We start from the raw sequence: 22,463 nt of genomic DNA on the forward strand, positions 1-22,463 counted from the left end.
TTAAATACGGTTCAGGGTCAGCAAAAGTGGCCTAGGTAAAAATATGCTAAATCTCAGCTCATGTACCTTAGAGAGGCCCTGGAGATACCCCATGCTAATGGAAGTGACGCCCCCCACACCCCCACCCCAGTAAATGTCTAGAGAGGGAACTCTTGTTCTCAAGCAACCCCAGAGACCTTCTGCAAATGAAAAAGACCAAAAGATATCAGGGTCCTCCACGGGAAACAGCGAGCCAGCCCTCACCAGTCCCCTCCCTGCAGCTTGCAGGCCAAATTAAATACAAACCAAGAGGAAAGGAAGGGTTGTCTTGGGTTAAAACTTTTTGTCAGAGACGGCGCTGTGGGGTAGTAAGCCAAGCTGCCGCCAGCAGCACAGGCAGCCCATATGGGTGCTGGTTCGTGTCCTGGCTACTCCTCTTCCGACCCAGCTCTAGGCTATGGCCTGGGAAGGCAGTAGATGGCCTGGGGCAGGTTAACACCCTGGCCTGAAGCGCCGCCGTGCCATGTGGGTGCCGGTTTCCCCTGCACTCTCCTGGGAGTCCAGGAGGAAGCTCCTGGCTCCTGGCTTCAGATTGGTGCAGCTACGGCTGTTGCGGCCATTTGGGGAGTGAACCAAACTCTCTCTCTTTCTCTCTCTCTCTCTCTCTGCCTCTCCTCTCTCTGTGTAACTCTGACTTTCAAATAAATAAATAAATAAATAAATCTTAAAAAGAAAAAAGAAGATGGCCCAAGTTTTTGGGCCCCTGCATCTGTGTGGGAGACCTGGAAGAAGCTCCTGGCTCCTGGCTTCAGATCATCCACCCAGCTCCAGGCATTGCAGCCATTTGTGGAGTGAACCAACAGATGGATAGACCTTTCTCTCTGGCTTCCTCTCTCTCACTGTCTATAATTCTACCTTTTGAATAAACAAATTAAAAAAACCCTTTTTGTCTATAATCCTCATCATATACACTCAGAACAAATATAACTGAAATGCTAGTTTAAATACACATGGAGAAATAAACACACATGAGGATACTTCAAAAGGTTTGTGGAAAATGTTTTGTGACAAGATGATGCAAGGAATTTTAAAATTTTCTTGTATGAAAATAAATCTACCTTAAAAAAAACCATGTATTTATTTATTTGGAAGGCAGAGTGACAGAGAGAAAGGGGGAGATCTTCCAGCCACTGATTCACTCCCCAAATGCCCACACCATCTATGGCTGGGCCAGGTCAAAGCCGGGAGCCAAGAGCTCCATCCAGGTCTCCCATGTGGATGGCAGGGTCTCAAGGTCTTGAGTACCCATGGCCTCCAGGGATGTGCCTTAGCTGAAAGCTGGAACTTGAAGCAGACCCCTCAGTGCAGGTAGCAGGTGCTTAATCACTGCCCCAACACCCACCTTGAAGTTCCTTTGAACTCAACCTGCCGTGGTCTTTTTGAAGACACACACAGATCAACAGCTAGATCCTTCTTGTGTGTGTGCCATCTTAGCTATTTGTCTTTCAGAACTTTCAGGATTTTCAGTTGCATGTAATATTCATACTTAGGGATGCAGAAATACATTCCCGACTTGGTAAAACTACACAGTCCCTAAAAGCCCACGAATAAACAAGGTGGCAAGAAAGCTGGGCCAGAAAAATGTGCCCCGTATTCCTTTTCCTAAAATGAATTTTCATGTGTCGCTCAGCGGATTTTTTTCCTTCTCTTACCTCCTTAAAGAGTCAGGTAGGACCCGTCACAACCTGTTTGAGAGAATTGGAGGCCCACACAGGGCCCACACTTACTTGAGTGGTGGATGAACGTTAAATATGATTTGAAATCTAGGCGGGGCCCAGTCTTCAATCCCTCGGATCCTAGACTTAAGTTTAATTTCCTCGACTATATCCACACTGGCTTCAAAGTCTTGTCGAACACGATCTTCATTTACCACCTGAACAACACATCAGAGGATTCAGGAACAAGTTAAATGAGCATTTTCCAAGAAGTTAGATGAAAAGAACATTCAAATGTGTTTCCCACATGAACATATACTGTGAAAATTACAACTGCTTCCAATTGAACCAAAAGCCATGGCAAGAGCCCGCCTCATCCCTAAAGCCATCTGCCCAAGAGCGGCTTCCAGCACCACCCAGCGGGATTGCTCGTCTTAGTATTTTTGGTTCATTTGCTTCCAGACTCCACTTTCCATGAGTAGGTCCTTTGGAGCCGGATTTCAGGTTGGCTAGCCTTTATTTGAAAGGCTGGGGAGCAGAAGTGTTTTGGATTTTTTTCAGCTTTTGGAATATCTGCATAGGTTTTACTGGCTGATCATCCCTAATCTGAAAATCTGCACTCTGCAATCTTCCAAAAGTCACAACGTTGTGAACCCATCTGAACTTTCATGAGCAGCAGAAGCCTCAGCCTTAGTCAACAGATTGACATGCGCCAGGGCCAACCCTGTTGTGCCTCTTCCCCAGAAGCAGCTCTGTTAGGAACACTGTCCTGCTTATAAATACACAGGTGGCTCCCCTCTGATCCATACCACTTTCCTATTTTCATTTAAAACCCAAACTCACCAAATTAGCATTCCACAGCCTCTACAAATCGGAAACTACCATTCAAGCCTTATTTCCATGAAGATCAACACCCCCCCACTCCTAGACACACACACGCACACAAACAATCCAGCGCCAGAGTCATTCTGCCCCCTACGTCTACCTGCTACAGTGCTGCCCACCCCAAGAGTTGGCTCAAGTCTAGAGATTTCCAGTCAGCCTTTCCATGTTCCCCTGGTAAAATCAAACACTCCCTTCCTTGCTCTTCCAGACTGCTTTTTTCCTTTCTCGTTGTCACAGAAAGACTGCGTGCTCTCAGAGAGCAGAATGGCCTACAAGGGAACCTGCGTGTATTTCAAGTCAGGCAGTCCACATGGACCCGTCCTGCTGAGGGCTTGGGTCCACCACTTTAAAATAAAAATACCAGGGCCAGCGCTGTGGCATAGCAGGTAAAGCCATCACCTGCAGTGCCGGCATCCCATATGGGCACTGTCTCGAGTCCCGGCTGCTCCACTTCCAATCCAGCTCTATGCTATGGCCTGGGAAAGCAGTGGGAGATGGCCCAACTCCTTGGGCCCCTGCACCCGCGTGGAAACCTAGGAGAAGCTCCTGGCTCCTTGCTTTGGATAGGCGCAGCTCCAGCCGTTGTGGCCATCTGAGGAGTGAACCAGCGGATGGAAGACCTCTCTTTCTCTCTCTGCCTCTCCTCTCTCTCTCTGTAACTCTGACTTTCAAATAAATAAATCTAAAAAAAAAAAAAAAAAATACCAGTGGCATCCACCTAACAGCATACATCTGAGGATGACAGTGAGGACTGCTTAGCACAGCCCTGGGACCATAACCAGCACTCTCTGCCTGCCAGTTTTGTCATTTGGGTTGTCTCCTCCAACCCACAGCGACCATAGAGCAAACATGAGTTTGAGCTAAATGGGCCAGGCAAAATGGGGCTTTAGCAATTTTAGACTCAAGCTCTTTTGAGACTTACTATGGAGCCGGCTGCATTCAGGGAATCTGCAAGCTGATAATTAGCCACCGACAACATCCAGCACTTCCGGAACACTTGGTACAACTCCTTGGCTAACCGTTCGGCAGAATTGAAGCCTGGCTCATAAGTGAAGCTGAAATGTAAGAGATGCAAAAACTGGACATGGAGACTCATGAAAAGTATGTTTGGGGTCTTCCTGGGCTGTTCTACTGTTCTTCCCACCCCCCAAGTCAGAGGAGGTTGCTACTGTGTCAGACCCTCCCTCGCACACCAGATGTCCACTCCAAGTTCTCCATGCTCAGTTAATAGAGCCTTTTATTTATTACGGGTACTAACAGTTGGAGGTATAGTGAAAAGAGCACTAGAGTTGGAGCCAGGAGACCCGAGTTCAAGGCCTGCTTCTGACTCTAACAGCATTGTGACCTGAGACACATCTTTTACATGCCTTGGTTTCTATGTCCATAAATTGGAGTTCAAAAGGAGAGAGTGCAGGTGGGAGGGAGGGTAGGATGGGAAGAATCACTCTGTTCCTAAGTTTGTATATATGAAGTACTGGAAGTTTGTATACTTTAAATAAAATTTTAAATAGACAAAAAAAAAGTACATTTATATATCTAAACAGTTGTTCAGCCCTGTCCATGAGTGTGTACACAAAAGCCATTTATATGACATATATGCCATAGAAACTTTGGGGGTGATCATTCCTTTTCCAGGTGATAATCTCTATCAATGGAACTGGCTGAACTTGGCCAAGAATGTCAGAGGTGCAGTGTTCACAGGGCCACAGAAGAGACCGCCTAGGTGTCCACGAGCAGGTGTACTTGGAAGACAGATACCTCCTAGAGGAGCTGTAGGAACATCCACAGGTTTCTATGATGTCATTAAGCTCTCCAAGTTCTGTGGGAAGATAAAAGAAAGAGAAATGATGCCTTCCAGGCTGTTCCATTGAAACACAGTCAAGTTTAGAAAAAGAACACAAAGACAGCTCCCTGCACCTCAGAAAGAACCAATGATTCAGTATCTTCATGCTTCGGTTTCTTTTGTGTTTGTATTATGAGACTACAGATAATGAACAAAGATGGGATTTCACCTGACATTTCACCAAAATTTAATTCAGAGGCCAAACAGGTATCAGACCATAATTGAATATCTGGTTTTTCATTCAATTCTACAAATGAGATGAGAGATTCTCTAGCAAGACATTTGAAATGAGAACAACGTGCTATTATTTTTAATCAGGGGCCTCTTCTGCTCTTGGGAGAAGATTCCTCCAATGCCACGATCATGAGCTATGGTGTGTGATGCATGGAAGTATGCGCACGGGGCAGGGAGCAAGTCGGTCACATCCAGCAAGTTTCCACATCTTACCTAAAATAACAAAGTCATCAAAGTCACATTTGCAGGCCTCTTTCACCACATCAGAGAAAGCAGGTGTTTCAGGCACTGGGCTGACCTGCAACACAGCACAGCCTGGAAAAAGAGGGGAAAGGAGTTTTCTCCAGCAAGAAGGAAAGAGACACGGCACAACCTACAGTGAAATCAGGGAATAGAAAGGACTGAGGAGTTACCCCACAAGAATCCTAGAGTCCAGCTTCAGGAATTAAACACTGCAAGAAGATATTGTGTTGTTTTTATGTCCTCTATGATTAAATAAAACAGATTGATAAATATATAATTTATAATAATCATCTATCTACCTACATTTAGGTATATTTAAAATTTTCCCTATTACCAAGTTTTTTTTTTTTTTTAATGGAATGGGATAACAAACAACATTAGCTCACAGTAAAGCAAAGAGTACGAGGAAACATAGATATTGTACAGGGTTGAATAACATTCCCCCCAAATCCCTGCCAGCCCAGAGCCTGGGAGTGTGGCCTTCTAGGGAAATAAATTTTTTGCAGGTACAAATATAGAAAAACAATCTTTACTTTTGAGTTTCATTACTTTGGTTTGGAAGGAAGGGGGTTGTGAGGGAGTGATGGAGACAATAGTTCAGATGTGCTAAGCTGGAGGGCGACTGTGCCCACTTGTGTGCTGCAGGCATGAATCCACCAGTGACGGAGAAAATGGAGTGCTTTTAGCCACTTTAGGTTATAGGTCCTGGGGTCCAACCCATGGTCAAGCTCAGCAGGTCCTGGCCATATACAGATCAAACATTGAGAAGAGGGGTGCAGGCCCGCCAACAGCCTGGGGCGACATCAACTGGCAGGGAAGAACTAAAGATGTCTAGTGACTAAAACTGTCCAGGAAGCAAATATATAGGAAAACAGTAGGACTGGAGGCAGGACTCACATTTAGAAAATGGTAAGAATGTGTGGCACACCCTGATTTCAGCAGTCAGCTTAAGAAATACCCTGCCCTCAGGGAAGAACTCCCTGGCCCAGAATGAGAGGAGCTGCTCCTACCAGGTGACCACTGGACCCTTGTCTCTGCTCTGCCAGTCACCCCTCGTTGCGCACCCCTCCTGTGCAGAGGCTCCAGGAGGGAGGGAGCACTTCCTGGGCTCTGCTCCTGCCCAGCACCCATCACAACACAGGCTCATTGTTGAATGAATGAAAAAGAACCACACGGAAGAGACTCTGTGAAGAGCTGGGAAAATGCTGTGTGACAGAAAACAAGGGAAGAAAGAAGACTTAAACTGCTGGAAAAAAAAAAGAGAGAGAGAGATAAAAGCAAGATAAAGTGTAATAAAATGTAACACAAAACAGAGGATCTCACAACTGGATGGAACATAACCATCTTGAAGAAAAACGGCAGAAATGTTGACGATTTTATAGTTTGCTCAAAAAGGTTTAGGGAGCGGGTATTTAACACAGCAGTTATGATATCAGTATTCCATACTGCAGTGCCTGGGTTCAATTTCTGGCTGTAGCTCCTGACTCCAGGTTCCTGCTAATGTGCACCCGGGGGAGCAACAGGCAACGGCCACATAACTGGATTTCTGTTACCCACATCGGGGAGCAAGCTCTTAAGTTGAATTGTAGGCTCCTGTCCTCAGCTCTAGCCCTGCCTCAGCTATTGCAGGCATCTGGAGAATGAACCAGTGGATGGAAAATCTGTTTCTGTCTGTCTGTCTGTCTCTCTCTGCCTTTCAAATAAATAAATAAATAAATAATAAAATTAAGAAGTTTTAGACCAAGTACACACACACACACACACAGTTTTGACACAGAAGGAGATGGATGTGGGAGATTATCAAATAAAGCTTTCTCATATGTGCCCAACTTGCCTTCATAGCCACTGTCTGAAGAAGTGGAAGAGCTGGGTTCTTCCCTCGTGTCAGGAGCTGTTGCTTCAGGGTCAGCCTCTCTGTGCTCAAGCGAAGCACCGGCTTCCTCGACAATCCAGCTCTCTGCCTGCTGTTGACTCATGATGTTATACTTTATCTTCTCCATTGCTGATATAATCACATCTGCCACATAAAAGTGGGCATTTTCCTGCAAGAAAAAAAAACAATGGAAATACAAGCATAATCAATATTTTTTTTCATGGAGAGTATATTAGATTTGAAACATCAATAAGCTCCAAAACCAGTCTGAGTTCAATAGTGTTCATGCATATAAATATAAATGCTCACTTAACAGAACTTTCCACAAGGATATGAGGTTCTTCCCAAAAAAATTAATGGAAGAGGAAACCAAAAGATAAGTTTATTTTAGAATTAAAATTTTACGTGAAACCCATGCATAGTTTTTTTTCATAATGCACATTTCCCATGAGTCCTTTGGTGACCCCTCGTAGGCCACTGCATTGCTTGCAGCCCACATCATCCAGAGACGTAGATTTAGTCCACTCTCACCAGCAGCCAACTGGGTAGAATCTCTGGTGATACAAAACCCTAGCTGGATGGTGGCCCAATGGCCGACTCATTCATCGGTCACAGAACACCTTCCAGCTGAGCACAGATCCTGCCCTGGAACCCTTCTCAATGCAGCGTGCCTAGCAGCCTCTACAAATCAAATACTGAAACAAAACCTATTTTTCATGCCTCATCAAGGTGAGGTTTACCCTGTAGTTAAGAAAAAAAAAAGAGACGATGTTAACATTTACCTTTTCTACATCAACAGGCAGCATGAATGCCTCTGGTGAGAAGGAATTCAAAGAAATGGTTCTTCTACTGACTTGAACAGCACCTGCTAATGTAGCAAGTTATTAAAAATGGAGAAATGGAAGTCCAAAGTTTATCTAAGAAAACAAAACAATTCTAAGAAGCAGCTTTCAAATACTGTTCAATAAAAGACAACCTAACACAATTCTGGACAAAACAAGGATGACAGAAAAAGAAAGTCCCTTGTGATGTGAGGTCCTGCACATACTGCCTTGCTGATTATTTCTCAGAGAGGCTGTGGAGTCACTGGGAGAACCATTGGAATGGAATAGGAAGAGAAGAGGATCATGGGTAGGAAGAGGATCATGGGAAATAGCTACAGGATATGGGGAACAGTGAGAAGGACCAGTGCAAAAGCAGGGCCATAAGTATTATGGGATCAGTTCTCCAAATCATTGTGAGTGACCCCAAACTTCCTGTCCACAGAAACAAACCCATCTGAAAATGTTTGTACTGCTTCTTTGAAACAATCTTCCTCCAGTGAAAAACAAGAAATTGCAGAAGCTATATTCTGCTGACTTCCTATTTTCTTGCACCCATAAGCCACTCCACTAGTGGCAACGACCACCATCAGAACAAGCAGTTTCTGTTGTGCGGTTTCTCTTTGTGCAGAATTTAATGCAAAAGTTTCTATGGCCACCACAAGAGCTGAATTGTCCGGGTCTGCTCATTAGAACACAATGTCGCAAACGCCGTGGTGCACGTGCAGCTCTCAGAAGGCTCAGCAGAGAGGCAAGCAGGCTCACTTGAATCCCGAGCCTCGTGTTCAAGAAAGCAGCGGATGCACGGCACACTTTGGTCCTCATAGCTTCAGAAACCAGCTGGGGCTGGCCGACTAGGCAGTAAATATTGTAGAGCCTGAAGTTCGTATAGCATCCATTGCAATTACTCCATCTGCCACAGTAGTGCAGCACCAACTAGAGACAAAACAAAACTTTGTTCATAAAAAGAGGCAGCAGGAAGGAGTTGGCGCACAGATCCTAATCTGTGGATCCTAAGCTTATCAGAAAATCACAGTCAAGTCGCAATAGATTCCAGGTCCAGCTCTCCATGAACAGGCTATTCTGCATCTGAACCTTCTTCTCTCTCAGATCAGGGTAACTGCCTAGTAGGACATCAAGGGGGGCTAGGAACGTGAAAGTGCCTTAGGAACGTGTAGGTCCTCTGCAAATAGAAGCAGCTGTAGAACTGCTTCCTACAGCCTCAGGAAACACGTACATCGTCTTTCTCCTCCTACCACATTTTCTAGGAAAGGAAAACCTGCTGCTGCCATTTGAAATGCAGCAAAATCACAGAGGAATCCACATGTGACCAGCCACCGCCTGCTCTCCCCATCCCTGCCCCACAGCAAAGAAAGGAAGAGCCAGGTCACTCAGGACTTCCCTTCCTTACTCCCACGGAATCAATCCCCTCACTAAATGTAAAAGATATTCTTAGGACACAGATGGCTGTGAAAGGCCCTGAGAAGGATTTCTAGGAGTGCCTGTATTCGCACAAAAGGGGTTGTAATCCTTGCTTTTGTTTTGGGAGAAAGTTAAAGGCACAGGGTTATTTTAAGTTGCACAGCCACCTTCTGCAGAGGGATCAACAAGAAACTTGTGGCCCGGCAGACCAGGCTCAAAGATCCTTTTCAGTCAGTGAGTTTGTAACTTGTCACTGTTTGTGGGGGCGGGGGAGTGGGGGATGGGGGATGCACAATCCAATAACAGATCAACCTCACAGCAACCACTAACTTTATCCTGAGAACTACCCAGGAAGGTCAATGAAGATAGATAAAAAGGCCTGTAAGGAGTGTGGTTTTACTCAAATCTGGTTCTTATCTCAAAATTAACCCATCGAGGGACCAGTATGTAGGAGGTTAAAGCCATATGGGGCCGGCGCCGCGGCTCACTAGGCTAATCCTCCGCCTTGCGGCGCCGGCACACCGGGTTCTAGTCCCAGTTGGGGCGCCGGATTCTGTCCCGGTTGCCCCTCTTCCAGGCCAGCTCTCTGCTGTGGCCAGGGAGAGCAATGGAGATTGGTCCAAGTGCTTGGGCCCTGCACTCACATGGGAGACCAGGAGAAACACCTGGCTCCTGGCTTCGGGTCAGCGCAGTGCACCGGCTGCAGAGCGCCGGCCGCGGTGGCCATTGGGGGGTGAACCAACGGCAAAAGGAAGACCTTTCTCTCTGTCTCTCTCTCTCACTGTCCACTCTGCCTGTCAAAACAAACAAAAAAAAAGCCATATGGGTGCTGGTTCCAGTCCCTGTTGCCTCTCTTCCAATCCAGCTCTCTGCTGTGGGCTGGAAAAGCAGTAGAGGATGGCCCAAGTGCTTGGGCCCCTGCACCGGCATGGGAGACCTGGAAGATGCTCTTGGCTCCTGGCTTCAGCCTGGCCCAGCCCTGGCTGTTGAGGCCATTTGGAGGAGTGAACCAGCAGATGGAAGAACTCTGTGTGTGTGTGTGTGCGCGCGCACGTGCATGTGTTTGTGAGAGAGTGTCTCTTCTCTCTCTGTAACTCTGACCTTCAAATAAATAAATAAATCTTTTTTAAAAATTAGCACATCAAAAAACTGGCCCAGGACTGCTCTTCTTGAGCTATTAGTAACGTATTAAATGTTGTTACCATCTTTGATTTTTCAAACAGTTCCCATGCTTGAAATAAACCCCAAATCTGCGTCATAAGGAAAGATGGATTCCTGTTAACAAGAAATAAAAAGGGGCCGGCGCTGTAGAGTAGTAAGTGAGGCCACCGCCTGTGGTGCCAGCATCCCATGAGGGCACTGGTTCGAGTCCCAGCTGCCCCACTTCTGATCCAGCTCTCTGCTGTGGCCTGGGAAATCAGTAGAAGATGGCCCAAGTCCTTGGACCCCTGCACCTGCGTGGGAGACCCCGAAGAAGCTCCCGGCTCTTGACTTCAGATTGGTGCAGCTCTGGCCGTTGCGGCCATCTGGGGAGTGAACCAGCAGCTGGAAGACCTCTCTCTCTGCCTCTACCTCTGTAACTCTGCCTTTTAAATAAATAAATATGTAGAAATATATATGGGCAGCTTCTAAAATTTATGTTTTCAAAGAAAAACCTGGACTGAACTAGAGTTCAGACATAAACAATTGAAAGCATGAATATAATAAATACTTAAGCACACCACAAACAGCAGAATTCTTGAGTGGCAGGCACTTTGCGTGCATTATCTTATTTTAGGAATTTTATATAGTCATTGGGGGGAAATCACAGGTGTTGTTTTTAAATCTTGTCTTCTCATCACCCTCTGCATAGGCATACACAACAGATGAGGCGAGCTCATTGCCCATGCAGGTAGAGGTGTGAACTGGAACCCCTTCAAGCCATGGGGACACACCTTCCATCACCCATCCTGAATGGAGAGGGCTCCGCATGGTCCCCCTTGCAGAGAGCTGAACTGACTGTTAAGTCCCTGAAGGCACACACCAGACCAAAGCGGGCACAAGGCGTCGATCAGCAGCCATACTAATAACATTTCCCTGCAGCCTAAGAAGTGAGCAAATTCTTGGCTTCCCCTGCTGTGTCCAGCCCGGTGTCTGGGCTGATGATACTATTAAGGCAGCTAGTACAGACTTCTGGTGAAAGAAGAGATCTGTGAATTATTTTTTCTCTTAGAGAAGACATTAAGGCAGGCTTTAGATGGAGGGGAAGCCGAGTGTGTGGACAGACAGAAATGAGGAAAGTCTTCGAACCAGCACTACCTTCAGCAGCAGAAACTGTCAGTTGCAAAGGCTCCAACAACGCACGGTCAACCTCGGGACACGCAGACGTGGCCAAAATCCTAGAACTCGTCGGGAAAGACGCATGACGAGAACACCCTGGGGGAGCCACCCGTTCTTCAGTCCAAGAGAAGCCGCCGCTCTTCATGCCTGAGCCACGGGCAGAGGCACTGCCTGTGGAGTCTGCAGCGTCCTCAGAAAACGTTGTCTCTTCAGGGGCGCCCCCGAGGGGCGGCGGCGACGGGTCCGAGGGAGGGGCAGCATCTGCCGCCGCGTGGCTGGCGCTGTTCCCCACCGCCGGCACCTGGGAAGGCGAGTCCTGCAGCTGCTGCCGCACACACTGGGGGTTAATCCAGGCCGCCCTGTGCCTCGTGAACCTGACATCTAACTGGCAGTGGGGCTGCTCGGCGCCCAGGAGGCTGGGGGAAGCATCAGCGTCGCTGGAGGCTCCGCCGATCCCTTCCCAGGCGTCCACAGGGGCATCCTGCTGGCCTGAGGACTGGGACACCATCTTGCCAGGCTCGGGGCTGCGGTGAGAGCGGTCAGGACTGACGGGAGGAGTTCTCTGGGGGCTGTAGCACTACTTGATGAGGAACTTGAACTTGCCACATGGCCAGCCAAAGGTCTGAAGAAATTCCCTGCAAGGAGCAAAAGTCATTCAAGATAAATAATGGGTCCAAGGTTACAGCAAGACAGGCGTAAGAAGTTCTAGGGTTTTATTGCACAGCAGGGTGACTATCAGCAAAGGTAATGTACTTTATATTTCTCTATAAAATAAAAATAAACTAGAAGACAGGATTTCAGATGTTTTCATCACAAAGGAATGCCGAATGTTTGAGATACATATATATATATATATTTACCCTGATTGGTCAGCACTCAGTATATGCATGTATTGAAACACCACACAGTACTCCATACATATGTACAAGTTTTATACGTCTGATAATAAATACTTTAAAAAGTTACAACTTTTTTTAAAGATAAGGGTGGGCATTTGACACAGTTGTTCAGTTGCACTTGGGACTTGTGCATGCCATATTAGAGTAGCTGGTTTGAGTCTAGGCTCCTCCACTTCCTGTCAAGCTTCTTGATAGCCTACACCCTGGGAGGCAGCGGATGATGGCTCAAGTACTTGGGTCCCTGCCACCCACTTTAGAGACCTGGACTGAGTTCCTGACTTTGGCCTGACCCAGCCCTGGCTTTTGCAGGCATTTGAGGGATAAACCAGCAGATGAGAGATCTCTCTCTCTCTCTCTCTCTCTGCCCCTCTTTCTGCCTTTCTAATAAAAATGAAAGTCAACAAATAAATAATATTTTTAAAAGATAGATAAGGGATTAATCATATTTTAGACTGCAAATTACTGGGGGGAGACAGAAAACAGAAAAAAAAGGAAAAGTTTGTATTTTGCTCTGTACAGCACAGTAAATTTAGCTGATTTGAGTCAAAAAAATAAATCAGCTACAGGGGTCGGCGCTGTGGCGTAGCAAGTAAAACCACCGCCTGCAGTGCCGGCATCCTAACTAATAAATCACATAAAATATAAAACATCTGGGGCTGGTGTTGAGGTGCAGCCAGTTAAAGCCCTGGCCTGAAGCACCAGCATCCCATATGGGCGCCGGTTCTAGTCCCGGCTGCTCCTCTTCTGATCCAGCTCTCTGCTGTGGCCTGGGAAAGCAGTAGAAGATGTCCCAGGTCCTTGGGCCCCTGCACCCTCGTGGGAGACCCAGAAAAAGCTTCTGGCTCTTGGCTCCTGGCTTCGGATTGGCACAGCTCTGGCCATTGTGGCCATCTGGGGAATGAATCAGCGGATGGAAGACCTCTCTCTCTGCCTCTACCTCTCTCTATAACTCTTTCAAATAAATTAAATCTTTAAAAAAATATAAAACATCCAAATATCAAAATCATTCCAACAAAATTAAATGTTGGGGGCCGGCGCTGTGGCATAACGAGTGAGGCTGCCATCTGCAGTGCCAGCATCCTGTATGGGTGCTGGTTCGAGACCTGGCTGCTCTAATTCCAGTCCAGCTCTCTGCTATGACCTGGGAAAGCAGTAGAAGATGGCTCAAGTCCTTGGGCCCCTGCACCCGCGTGGGAGACCCAGAGGAAGCTCCTGGCTCCTGGCTTCGGATCGGTGCAGCTCCGGCTGTTGCAGCCACCTGGGGAGTGAACTGGCAGATGGAAGACCTCTCTCTCTCTCTCTCTCTCTGCCTCTCATTCTCTCTTTCTGTGTAACTCTGACTTTCAAATAAATAAAATCTTTTAAAAAATTAAATTAAATGTTAAATCCAAAGTAGGACTACTATCTGGAAGCAAAGATGCATGTTCGTCCATTTAAAATTTTTATTTAGTTTGTATTAGCATTTTCACAAAGTAGGCAAGTGGCTTGACCAGCAGTACCGCATTTCATGTAACTTACATTGGCTTATATAATATTTATATTGAAATAGCAATTCATATTATTAATTTATAATAGTTGAAGAATACACTATGAATCTAGACTCATCTTTAAGGTGGTTCACTTGCTTTGTAAAAAAAAAAAAATTGTTTATTTGAGGGCAGAGACAGAGAACAGAGCTCTCATTCACTGGCTCACTTCTCAAATGCCCACAATGACTGCGATAAGGCCAGGGCTTAGGCCAGGAGCCAGGAACTCAGTACAGGGCTCTATGTGCGTAGCAGGGACCCAAGTACTTGAGCCACCATCTGCTGCCTCCCAGGGTCTACACTGACAGGAAGCTGGAATGAGGAGCAGACTTGAGCTTAGGTACTCCAGTACGGGATACAGTCACCTTAACCAGTGCCTTAGCTGATACTCTGAATATCCACCCCCCATTCACTCACTTTAGGCTTGGTTTTTGCTTTAGTCAATAAGGTGATAATTAAAATGTCAAGTGCTATGCAAATGAGAAGCCCTTTTGTCATTAAAACTACAGGTTCAGCAAATGTTTCTTTTTACTATTCTCCTTTCTGGAACAGAGGAACAACCCTCAAAGGCGAGGGAGCCCAGCACCGGGAAATCTAGAAATAGAAGCCCTCTATCTAGGCAGGTTCAGCCATTTATGAAGGGTTTCAAAACATGTGCACAGTGCTGACTATGAGACTCTGTGGAGCCAATTCCAGAGCTCTAAATACCATCATTATGTGTGTAGGCAACTCCCAAATGCATATCTGGACTCCTGACCTCCCCCTGAACTCAAGGATACCATTATCCTACTTTCTATTTGACATCGGTTCAAAGGGCATTCCGATGTGAAACACAGAAAAGAGCCCGATCTCCTCCCAAACCTGCTCCTCTCTTGTTTCTCCCATCTCCAGAAACACATCTGCTATCTTTCCATAGCTCTCCACCTTTATCCCATCCTCAAATCCACAGCTACAGCCAGCACCTTAGTCTAAGTCACCATTTTCTCCCACCTGAACACCCAACCATCACTCCCCAGTGGCAGCCCTGCCTCCACAATCAACAGGAATTTCAGAGAGATCTTTTATAAGCCTAAATGAGATCACACCAGTCCCCTGCTAATAGCAATCCCCCCAACGGCTTCTCGCCTCAAATCCGGAATAGAATCCGAATGCCTTACCTTGTCCCTAGGGCCTGACATGCTCCTGCCCCCTGCAGACCTCTCTGCCTGTCTTCATTCAGCCTCCGAGCTGCAGCCACACAGCCACACAGCCGGCTCTTGAACCCTGCAAGCTCTTTCTCACCCCGGGAGTGCTTTTCTAGATCCCCTCTGTCTGCTCTTCCCCAAAACGAGCACACCTCTGACTCTTTCCTGTCACACGCGCTCTGGTTGATGAATTACTTCCTCAAAGAACTTTCCTAATGACTTCTCTTGAGGTGGTTCCCCACTCACGCTCCATCACAGCACCCTGTGTAGTTTTTATCTCACTTCCTGAAATGTCAGCGCTCCCCACCTGCGCCCGACCATGAGCTTCCTGGGGGCAGTGGCCTGGCTGCATCCCCCTTATCTGGAGTAGCACGTGGAAATTCAATCAACGTTTCTGAGTAAATCGACAAAGCAGGCATAAAGTCAAGAGCTACTTAAAGATTTCTATGGGGGCAGGTGTTGTAATGCAGCCAGTAAAACCACAGCCTACGACACGGGCATCCCACATGGGTACTGGTTCGTGTCCAATCCTGCTTCCCTGCTAATGGCCTGGGGAAAGCAACAGAAGATGGCCCAAGTGTTTGGGCCCCTGCCCTCTACATGGGAGACCCACATGAGGCTCCCGGCTCCTGGCTTTGACCTGGCCCAGCCCTGGCTGTTGTGGCCATTTGGGGAGTGAACCAGATTTCTGTGACAGATACAGCTGTTCTATTCCTAGGTCAGTATTATTCATACAGGCATAGAGGTGAGTTCATGTTTCCTAAACATATGAAATTTCTCACCCAATGTTTATAATAAGATACAAGTTCAAATAAACCCAAAAAAGGTACATAGAAAAATTGTTCTTAAAAGTCCTCTCTTCCAGGTGACACCTTTGGGAGGGATACAGATGAAGATTATATAAACAGCCATGCACCACATAGCAACATTTTGGTCAATGGCACACCCTACATACAACAGAGTCCCTGTAAGATTATATTGCCTCGTGACGTCACCATCTTAGTGTAAGTGCACTCTGTGATGGTTGCATAATGATGAAATCACCAATGACTCAGTTCTCAGGACAAATTCCCATCACTGAGCAATACATGACTCTCTCTGTGTATATGTCCCACACATCTTTTGTATTATATATATATAATACAAAAATATATATACATACATATATATACATACATATATATACATATACATATATATACATGAAGTTTATGGAGGGACGAGTGTTTGGCCTAACAATTAAGATTCTTACTTCCCATACTGCAGTACCTAGGTTTGAGTCCAGATTCCAGCTTCCTGCTAATTCAAACCCTGGGAGAAACGTGTAATGGTTTAAGTATTTGGGGGGGTTCTACCATCCGTGTGGGAGACTGGCATTGAGTTCCAAGTTCCTAGATTTGACCTGGCCCAGGCTCAGACACTGTGGACATTTGGGGAGTGAACCAACAGATGGGAGATCTCACCATCTGTCTCCCTCTCTCTGACCCTCAAATTAAAAAAAAAAAAATTGTGGAAATTAAAAGACAAAGTAATAGTAATAGTTTCTTTTCATAATATATATTTTACATGAAATTTTTGAAGACCCCTTGTGTGAGTGTGAGTGTGAGTGTGTGTGCACACTCATGTGTATATCTAAATACAAGCCCCAAATCACAACTCACGGTATATCACAGGACATACCTGTGTCAACTGCCAGAACTTTCCACTGCAAAGTGCTTCATCTGCCTCTGCAGCCCTCAAACACCCCCTTGTGTTCCAAGTTCTCCTTGTTGCATACCTTTTCCTCTCCAATAACTTTGGATTTTATAACCACAAAACAAAGCAATGACTATGACTTTGATAAAGCGATTCAAACATGGAAGCCTGGAGTGACAATTGAGGAGCACCCCTCACATTGAGCCCCACCATTCCAAATTCACTCTTGAAATGATGTTGCTAACCATTTTATCGCTTCCAGACCTGGTTAATCCATATGTTGGGTCAGAAGATATGTTTTGTTTTCTGTTTTACACACATACATGGGATCATGGTGTACATACTCTATAACTTCTTCCCTTTTTTTTTTTTTTTTTTTTTTTTTGACAGGCAGAGTGGACAGTGAGAGAGAGACACAGAGAGGAAGGTCTTCCTTTGCCGTTGGTTCACCCTCCAATGGCCGCTGCGGCTGGCATGCTGCAGCCAGTGCACCGCGCTGATCCGAAGCCAGGAGCCAGGTGCTTCTCCTGGTCTCCCATGCGAGTGCAGGGCCCAAGCACTTGGGCCATCCTCCACTGCACTCCCGGGCCACAGCAGAGAGCTGGACAGGAAGAGGAGCAACCGGGACAGAATCCAACGCCCCGACCGGGACTAGAACCCGGGGTGCCGGCGACGCAGGCGGAGGATTAGCCTAGTGAGCAGCCATGGCGCTGGCCCTCTATAACTTCTTTTGCTCTCAACATTATGTCTATTATTTCTTACCTATTTATTTTTTCAAAATTTTTATTATTTATTTAATTGAAAAGCAGAGATAGTGACATAGATCTTCCATCTTCTGGTTTACTCCCCAGATGCCTACAACAACCAGGGCTGGGCCAGGGAGAAGCCAGGATCCCAGATCTCCATCTAGGTCTTCCATATAGGTGGCAGGGACCCATGTACTTGAGTCACTGCTTGCTACCTCCTAGGCAGGAAGCTAGAATTGGGAGAAGAATTGAACTCAAATGCAGGGACTCTGACATGCAATGTGGGCATTCCAAGCAGCATATTAACTGCTACACCAAACACCCTTCCTCTTACCAATCTCTGTAGTATAAATACAGCACACCTTCCTTAGCCAGATGCTATTGATGAAAAATTATTGCAAATTTTTGTTTTTATAAAATATGCACCAATGAACATCTTTGTTCATGTCTTTTTTTTTTTTTCTGACTTTCTTCTACTAGTTCCTTTCCCTTACTAGTTCTAACCTTAGGCTGAGTCCATAGTCTGAGTTCATGATAAACTATTTCCAACAGAATAAAGTTACAGAAGTAAGTCATGGTTTATTCTAATTTTCTACATACCACATCTTTTGTGTTTGTGGAGGGGATATATTTATAGATATAAAAATCATATGTATGGAGCCGGCACTGTGGTGTAGCAGGTAAAGCCACCGCCTGCAGTGCCAACATCCCATTTGGGCGCTGGTTCGAGTCTTGGCTGCTCTGCTTCCGAACCAGCTCTTTGCTGTGGCCTGAGAAAGCAGTAGAAGATGGCCCAAGTCCTTTGGCCCCTGCACCCGCTTGGGAAGACCCCAAGGAAGCTTCTGGCTCCTGGCTTTGGATTGGCGCAGCTCCAGCCACTGCAGCCAATTGGGGAGTGAATCAGCGGATGGAAGACCTTTCTCCCTCTCTTTCTGCCTCTCCTTTCTCTGTGTAACTCTGACTTTCAGATAAATAAGTAAATCTTTAAAAAAAATCACATGTAAAATATACACCCTTAAGTGATAAATAATTGTGATCCAGAGTTTTTATAAACAGATTAAAGTCAACAGCTGAAAGAGAAATACACTATTTGTGAACTTCCCATGGATGGGAATCGATCTAAGTACATCGAGAGAAAACAAACTTCCTTATAGAAAGCAGTTTTTAGAAGCAGGTGGTTGCCCCACTTCCTTCTAGAAAGGTAAGGCCGCTTCATAAAATAACCAGCAGGCTCTGGCTTTGCCGAGTTACCAAACCATAACATTTCAGAGCTGCGATAGATCCCCAGAAATTCCAAACTGTATCTCAGGTCACAGCTGGGGACAGTGGCAGAGAGACGATAGGAAGTCAGGCTGAGCACTCATTAGGGACCATGAGTTTCTTTGGGAAGTGGAGAGACACAGAAGAGAGGCCCTAGTGACAGGAGGGCCACATTTTCTTTTCTAATGTTTAGGGTAAGTAGTTCCCATCATACAGTTGCTGAGTATGTAGCTTACCGCCGTACTGCTGTTAGTTATCCAGCTAAAAATATTGATTGAGGTTCTACCATACACCTGGCATTGTTTTTGTTTGGAAGAACTGGGGTAACATAACAGTGGTAACCAAATTAAGCCTATTTTCTGGGGGAGGGGAGATGGTGAACAGACACACACATTCATACATTTCAGGGACTGACAGCAGGTACTGTGGATTGAAGCAATGCTTAGCATGTTTTCAACATACTTCCTGCCAGCATAAATGAGGTCCTTTATATGCTGGAGCACAAGAGAAAACCAATTTCCAAAAGGATTTTAGAAGAAGGGAAATCAAGGCTCAAAGCTTAGCATCATTCCTACTGAGATTTTCCTACCGGGATCAAAGGTGAGTACAGGCCAGGTTACTAGTTAATATGAGTGTGACAGCTAAGTCCTAGACAAAGGAGAGACCCTGGGCCTCCCCCAGCCAAGTCATTCTGACTCTGTCAGTCAGTGGCCCCACAGAAAATGGCAGAATCACTACAGCCACTTCAGAGCCACACCATCCACTGCGCAGAGGGACAGATTTCTCAGCTGGGTAGGAGCCACTATGACCTCTACAGTGACCTCACAGAGTCTTTCAGACTACAAGCAGCCAGAGCAACCTCAGCATCTACTGTGCCTAACAGTCTTAAAAGTAGTACTCTGCAGGGGCCGGCACTGTGGTGTGTGGGTAAAACTGCTGCCGCAGCACCGGCATCCCATATGGGCACTGGTTCAAGTCCCAGGTGCTCTTCTGCTATGGCCTGGGAAAGCAGTGGAAGATGGCCCAAGTCCTTGGGCCCTGCACTCACGTGGGAGACCTAGAAGAAGCTCCTGCCTCCTGGCTTCGGATCGGCTCAGCTCTGGCTATTGCCGTCATTTGGGGAGTGAACCAGGGGATGGAAGACTTCTCTCCCTTCTCTCTCTCTGCTTTGCCTCTCTGTCACTGCCTTTCAAATAAATAAGTAAATCTTTAAAGGACTCTGTGAACAAGCATAAGCATATTGGATTTGGGGCTTAGGATCATCCCTGTCCTGGCACTGCTATCCATTCTGCACGTAACTGGGGGCATCAGAGTTAAGATTCATCTTAAACATTACCTTTCCAGGGAGGCCTCTGTGGTCACCCTATAAAAAGGGCAATTGCCCTTCCCCAACAGTTCTTACCTACCCTCCCGGCTCCATCTCTCTCCTTCCTACCAATCTCCATTTTATTTAACCTCAACGGCGACTAGGATGTGACATCTATGGGAGCAATTTTTGGAAGAATAGGTTATTCCAAGCACCTAGAACACTTTTTTTTTTTTTTTTTTGACAGGCAGAGTGGACAGTGAGAGAGAGAGACAGAGAGAAAGGTCTTCCTTTGCCGTTGGTTCACCCTCCAATGGCTGCCACGGCCAGTGCGCTGTGGCCGGCGCACTGTGCTGATCGGAAGCCAGGAGCCAGGTGCTTCTCCTGGTCTCCCATGGGGTGCAGGGCCCAAGCACTTGGGCCATCCTCCACTGCACTCCTGGGCCACAGCAGAGAGCTGGCCTGGAAGAGGGGCAACCGAGACAGAATCCGGTGCCCCGACTGGGACTAAAACCCGGTGTGCCAGTGCCGCAAGGTGGAGGATTAGCCTAGTGAGCCACGGCGTCGGCCAGCACCTAGAACACTTTCAATAACAGGTGCTCAATGAATGTATTCTTTGAGCAGCTAAATGAAAGAATGAGCACACTAATCAAGAAGACCCAAGAGGGATATGTTGGCTATTTCTGTTACCCAAGAAAAGAAGTCAGGAATAGATGTCATCTTTTAGAAGAAATTAGAGACCACAACCTAAGATGTCTACAAAGCATTGCTTAGAATAAAGAATATTAGAAGATTTCCACGTGCAGAATCATGAAGCAAGACCCCTACCTTACACCTTACACAAAAATCCACTCAACATGGATTAAAGACCTAAATCTACGACCTGACACCATCAGGTTACTAGAGAACATTGGAGAAACCCTTCAAAATATTGGCACAGGCAAAGAGTTTCTGGAAAAGACCCGGGAGGCACAGGCAGTCAAAGCCAAAATTAACTATTGGGATTGCATCAAATTGAGAAGTTTCTGTACTGCAAAAGAAACAGTCAGGAGAGTGAAGAGACAACCGTCAGAATGGGAAAAAATATTTGCAAACTATGCAACAGATAAAGGGTTAATAACCAGAATCTACAAAGAGATCAAGAAACTCCACAAAAACAAAACCAACAACCCACTTAAGAGATGGGCCAAGGACCTCAATAGACATTTTTCAAAAGAGGAAATCCAAATGGCCAACAGGCACATGAAAAAATGTTCAAGGTCATTAGCAATCAGGGAAATGCAAATCAAAACCACAATGAGGTTCCACCTCATCCCGGTTAGAATGGCTCACATTCAGAAATCTACCAACAACAGATGCTGGCGAGGATGTGGGGAAAAAGGGACACTAACCCACTGTTGGTGGGAATGCAAACTGGTCAAGCCACTATGGAAGTCAGTCTGGAGATCCCTCAGAAACCTGAAGATAACCCTACCGTTCGACCCAGCCATCCCACTCCTTGGAATTTACCCAAAGGAATTTAAATTGGCAAACAAAAAAGCGGTCTGCAGCCTAATGTTTATTGCAGCTCAATTCACAATAGCTAAGACCTGGAACCAACCTAAATGCCCATCAACGGTAGACTGGATAAAGAAATCATGGGATATGTACTCTTTAGAATACTATACCGCAGTAAGAAACAACGAAATCCAGTCATTTGCAACAAAATGGAGGAATCTGGAACACATCATGCTGAGTGAATTAAGCCAGTCCCAAAGGGACAAATACCATATGTTCTCCCTGATCGGTGACAACTGACTGAACACCAAAAAGGAAACCTGTTGAAGTGAAATGGACACTATGAGAAACGGTGACTTGATCAGCATAGCCCTGACTGTTAATGAACAACTTAATACATTATCCCTCTTCGTATTTTTTTTGTCTGTTCTACTTAATATGACTGGTTTAATTCTGTAATTAATACACAGTTATTCTTAAGTGTTGAAATTTAACTGAAATGTAATCCCTGTTAAACATAAGAGTAGGAATAAGAGAGGGAAGAGATATATAATTTGGGACATGCTCAAGCTGACTTGCCCCAAATGGTAGAGTTAGAAACATACCAGGGGACTCCAATTTAATCCCATCAAGGTGGCATGTACCAATGCCATCTACTAGTCCAAGTGATCAATTTCAGTTCACAATTGATCATAATGAAAGGACTAAGAGTCAAAGGGAGCACATAAGCAAGTCTAGTACCTGCTAACACTAACCGAAAGAATAAATAAAGGGGAGAGTGATCCAACATGGGAAGTGAGATACTCAGCAGACTCATAGAATGGCAGATGTCCTAAATAGCACTCTGGCCTCAGAATCAGCCCTAAAGGCATTCGGATCTGGCTGAAAAGCCCATGAGAGTATTTCAGGCATGGAAAGCCAAGACACTCTGGCAAAAGATCTCTGTGAGTGAGATCTCAGTGGAAAGAACAGGTCTTCAAAGAAGGAGGTACCTTTCTCTGAAGGGAGGAGAGAAC

The 22,463-nt window shown here is 45.9% G+C and overlaps 1 protein-coding gene across 5 annotated transcripts in view; it reads right to left on the minus strand.

The window, feature by feature from the left end:
* Positions 1–22,463, minus strand: part of RUBCNL (rubicon like autophagy enhancer) — a 43,948-nt gene that overhangs the window by 12,562 nt on the left and 8,923 nt on the right. The window contains exons 1-8 of one of the 5 annotated variants that reach the window (XM_008259984.5): positions 14,917–15,091; positions 11,314–11,969; positions 7,555–7,640; positions 6,734–6,941; positions 4,870–4,971; positions 4,338–4,398; positions 3,502–3,634; positions 1,767–1,912 (exon numbers count right to left, since the gene is read on the minus strand). In XM_008259984.5, the coding sequence (XP_008258206.2) occupies positions 1,767–1,912; positions 3,502–3,634; positions 4,338–4,398; positions 4,870–4,971; positions 6,734–6,941; positions 7,555–7,640; positions 11,314–11,842 (1,265 nt within the window). In that variant the 5' untranslated portion in view covers positions 11,843–11,969; positions 14,917–15,091. Of the gene's footprint in view, positions 1–1,766; positions 1,913–3,501; positions 3,635–4,337; positions 4,399–4,869; positions 4,972–6,733; positions 6,942–7,554; positions 7,641–11,313; positions 11,970–14,916; positions 15,092–22,463 lie in introns of those variants that run through there. The other 4 variants (XM_089303668.1, XM_008259985.5, XM_008259983.5 and 1 more) reach the window with 4 other exon arrangements.

Source organism: Oryctolagus cuniculus, chromosome 9 (genome assembly GCF_051225735.1).
Source record: "Oryctolagus cuniculus isolate XC-2025 breed Fujian yellow rabbit chromosome 9, ASM5122573v1, whole genome shotgun sequence".
In the NCBI taxonomy this organism is placed as follows: domain Eukaryota; kingdom Metazoa; phylum Chordata; class Mammalia; order Lagomorpha; family Leporidae; genus Oryctolagus; species Oryctolagus cuniculus.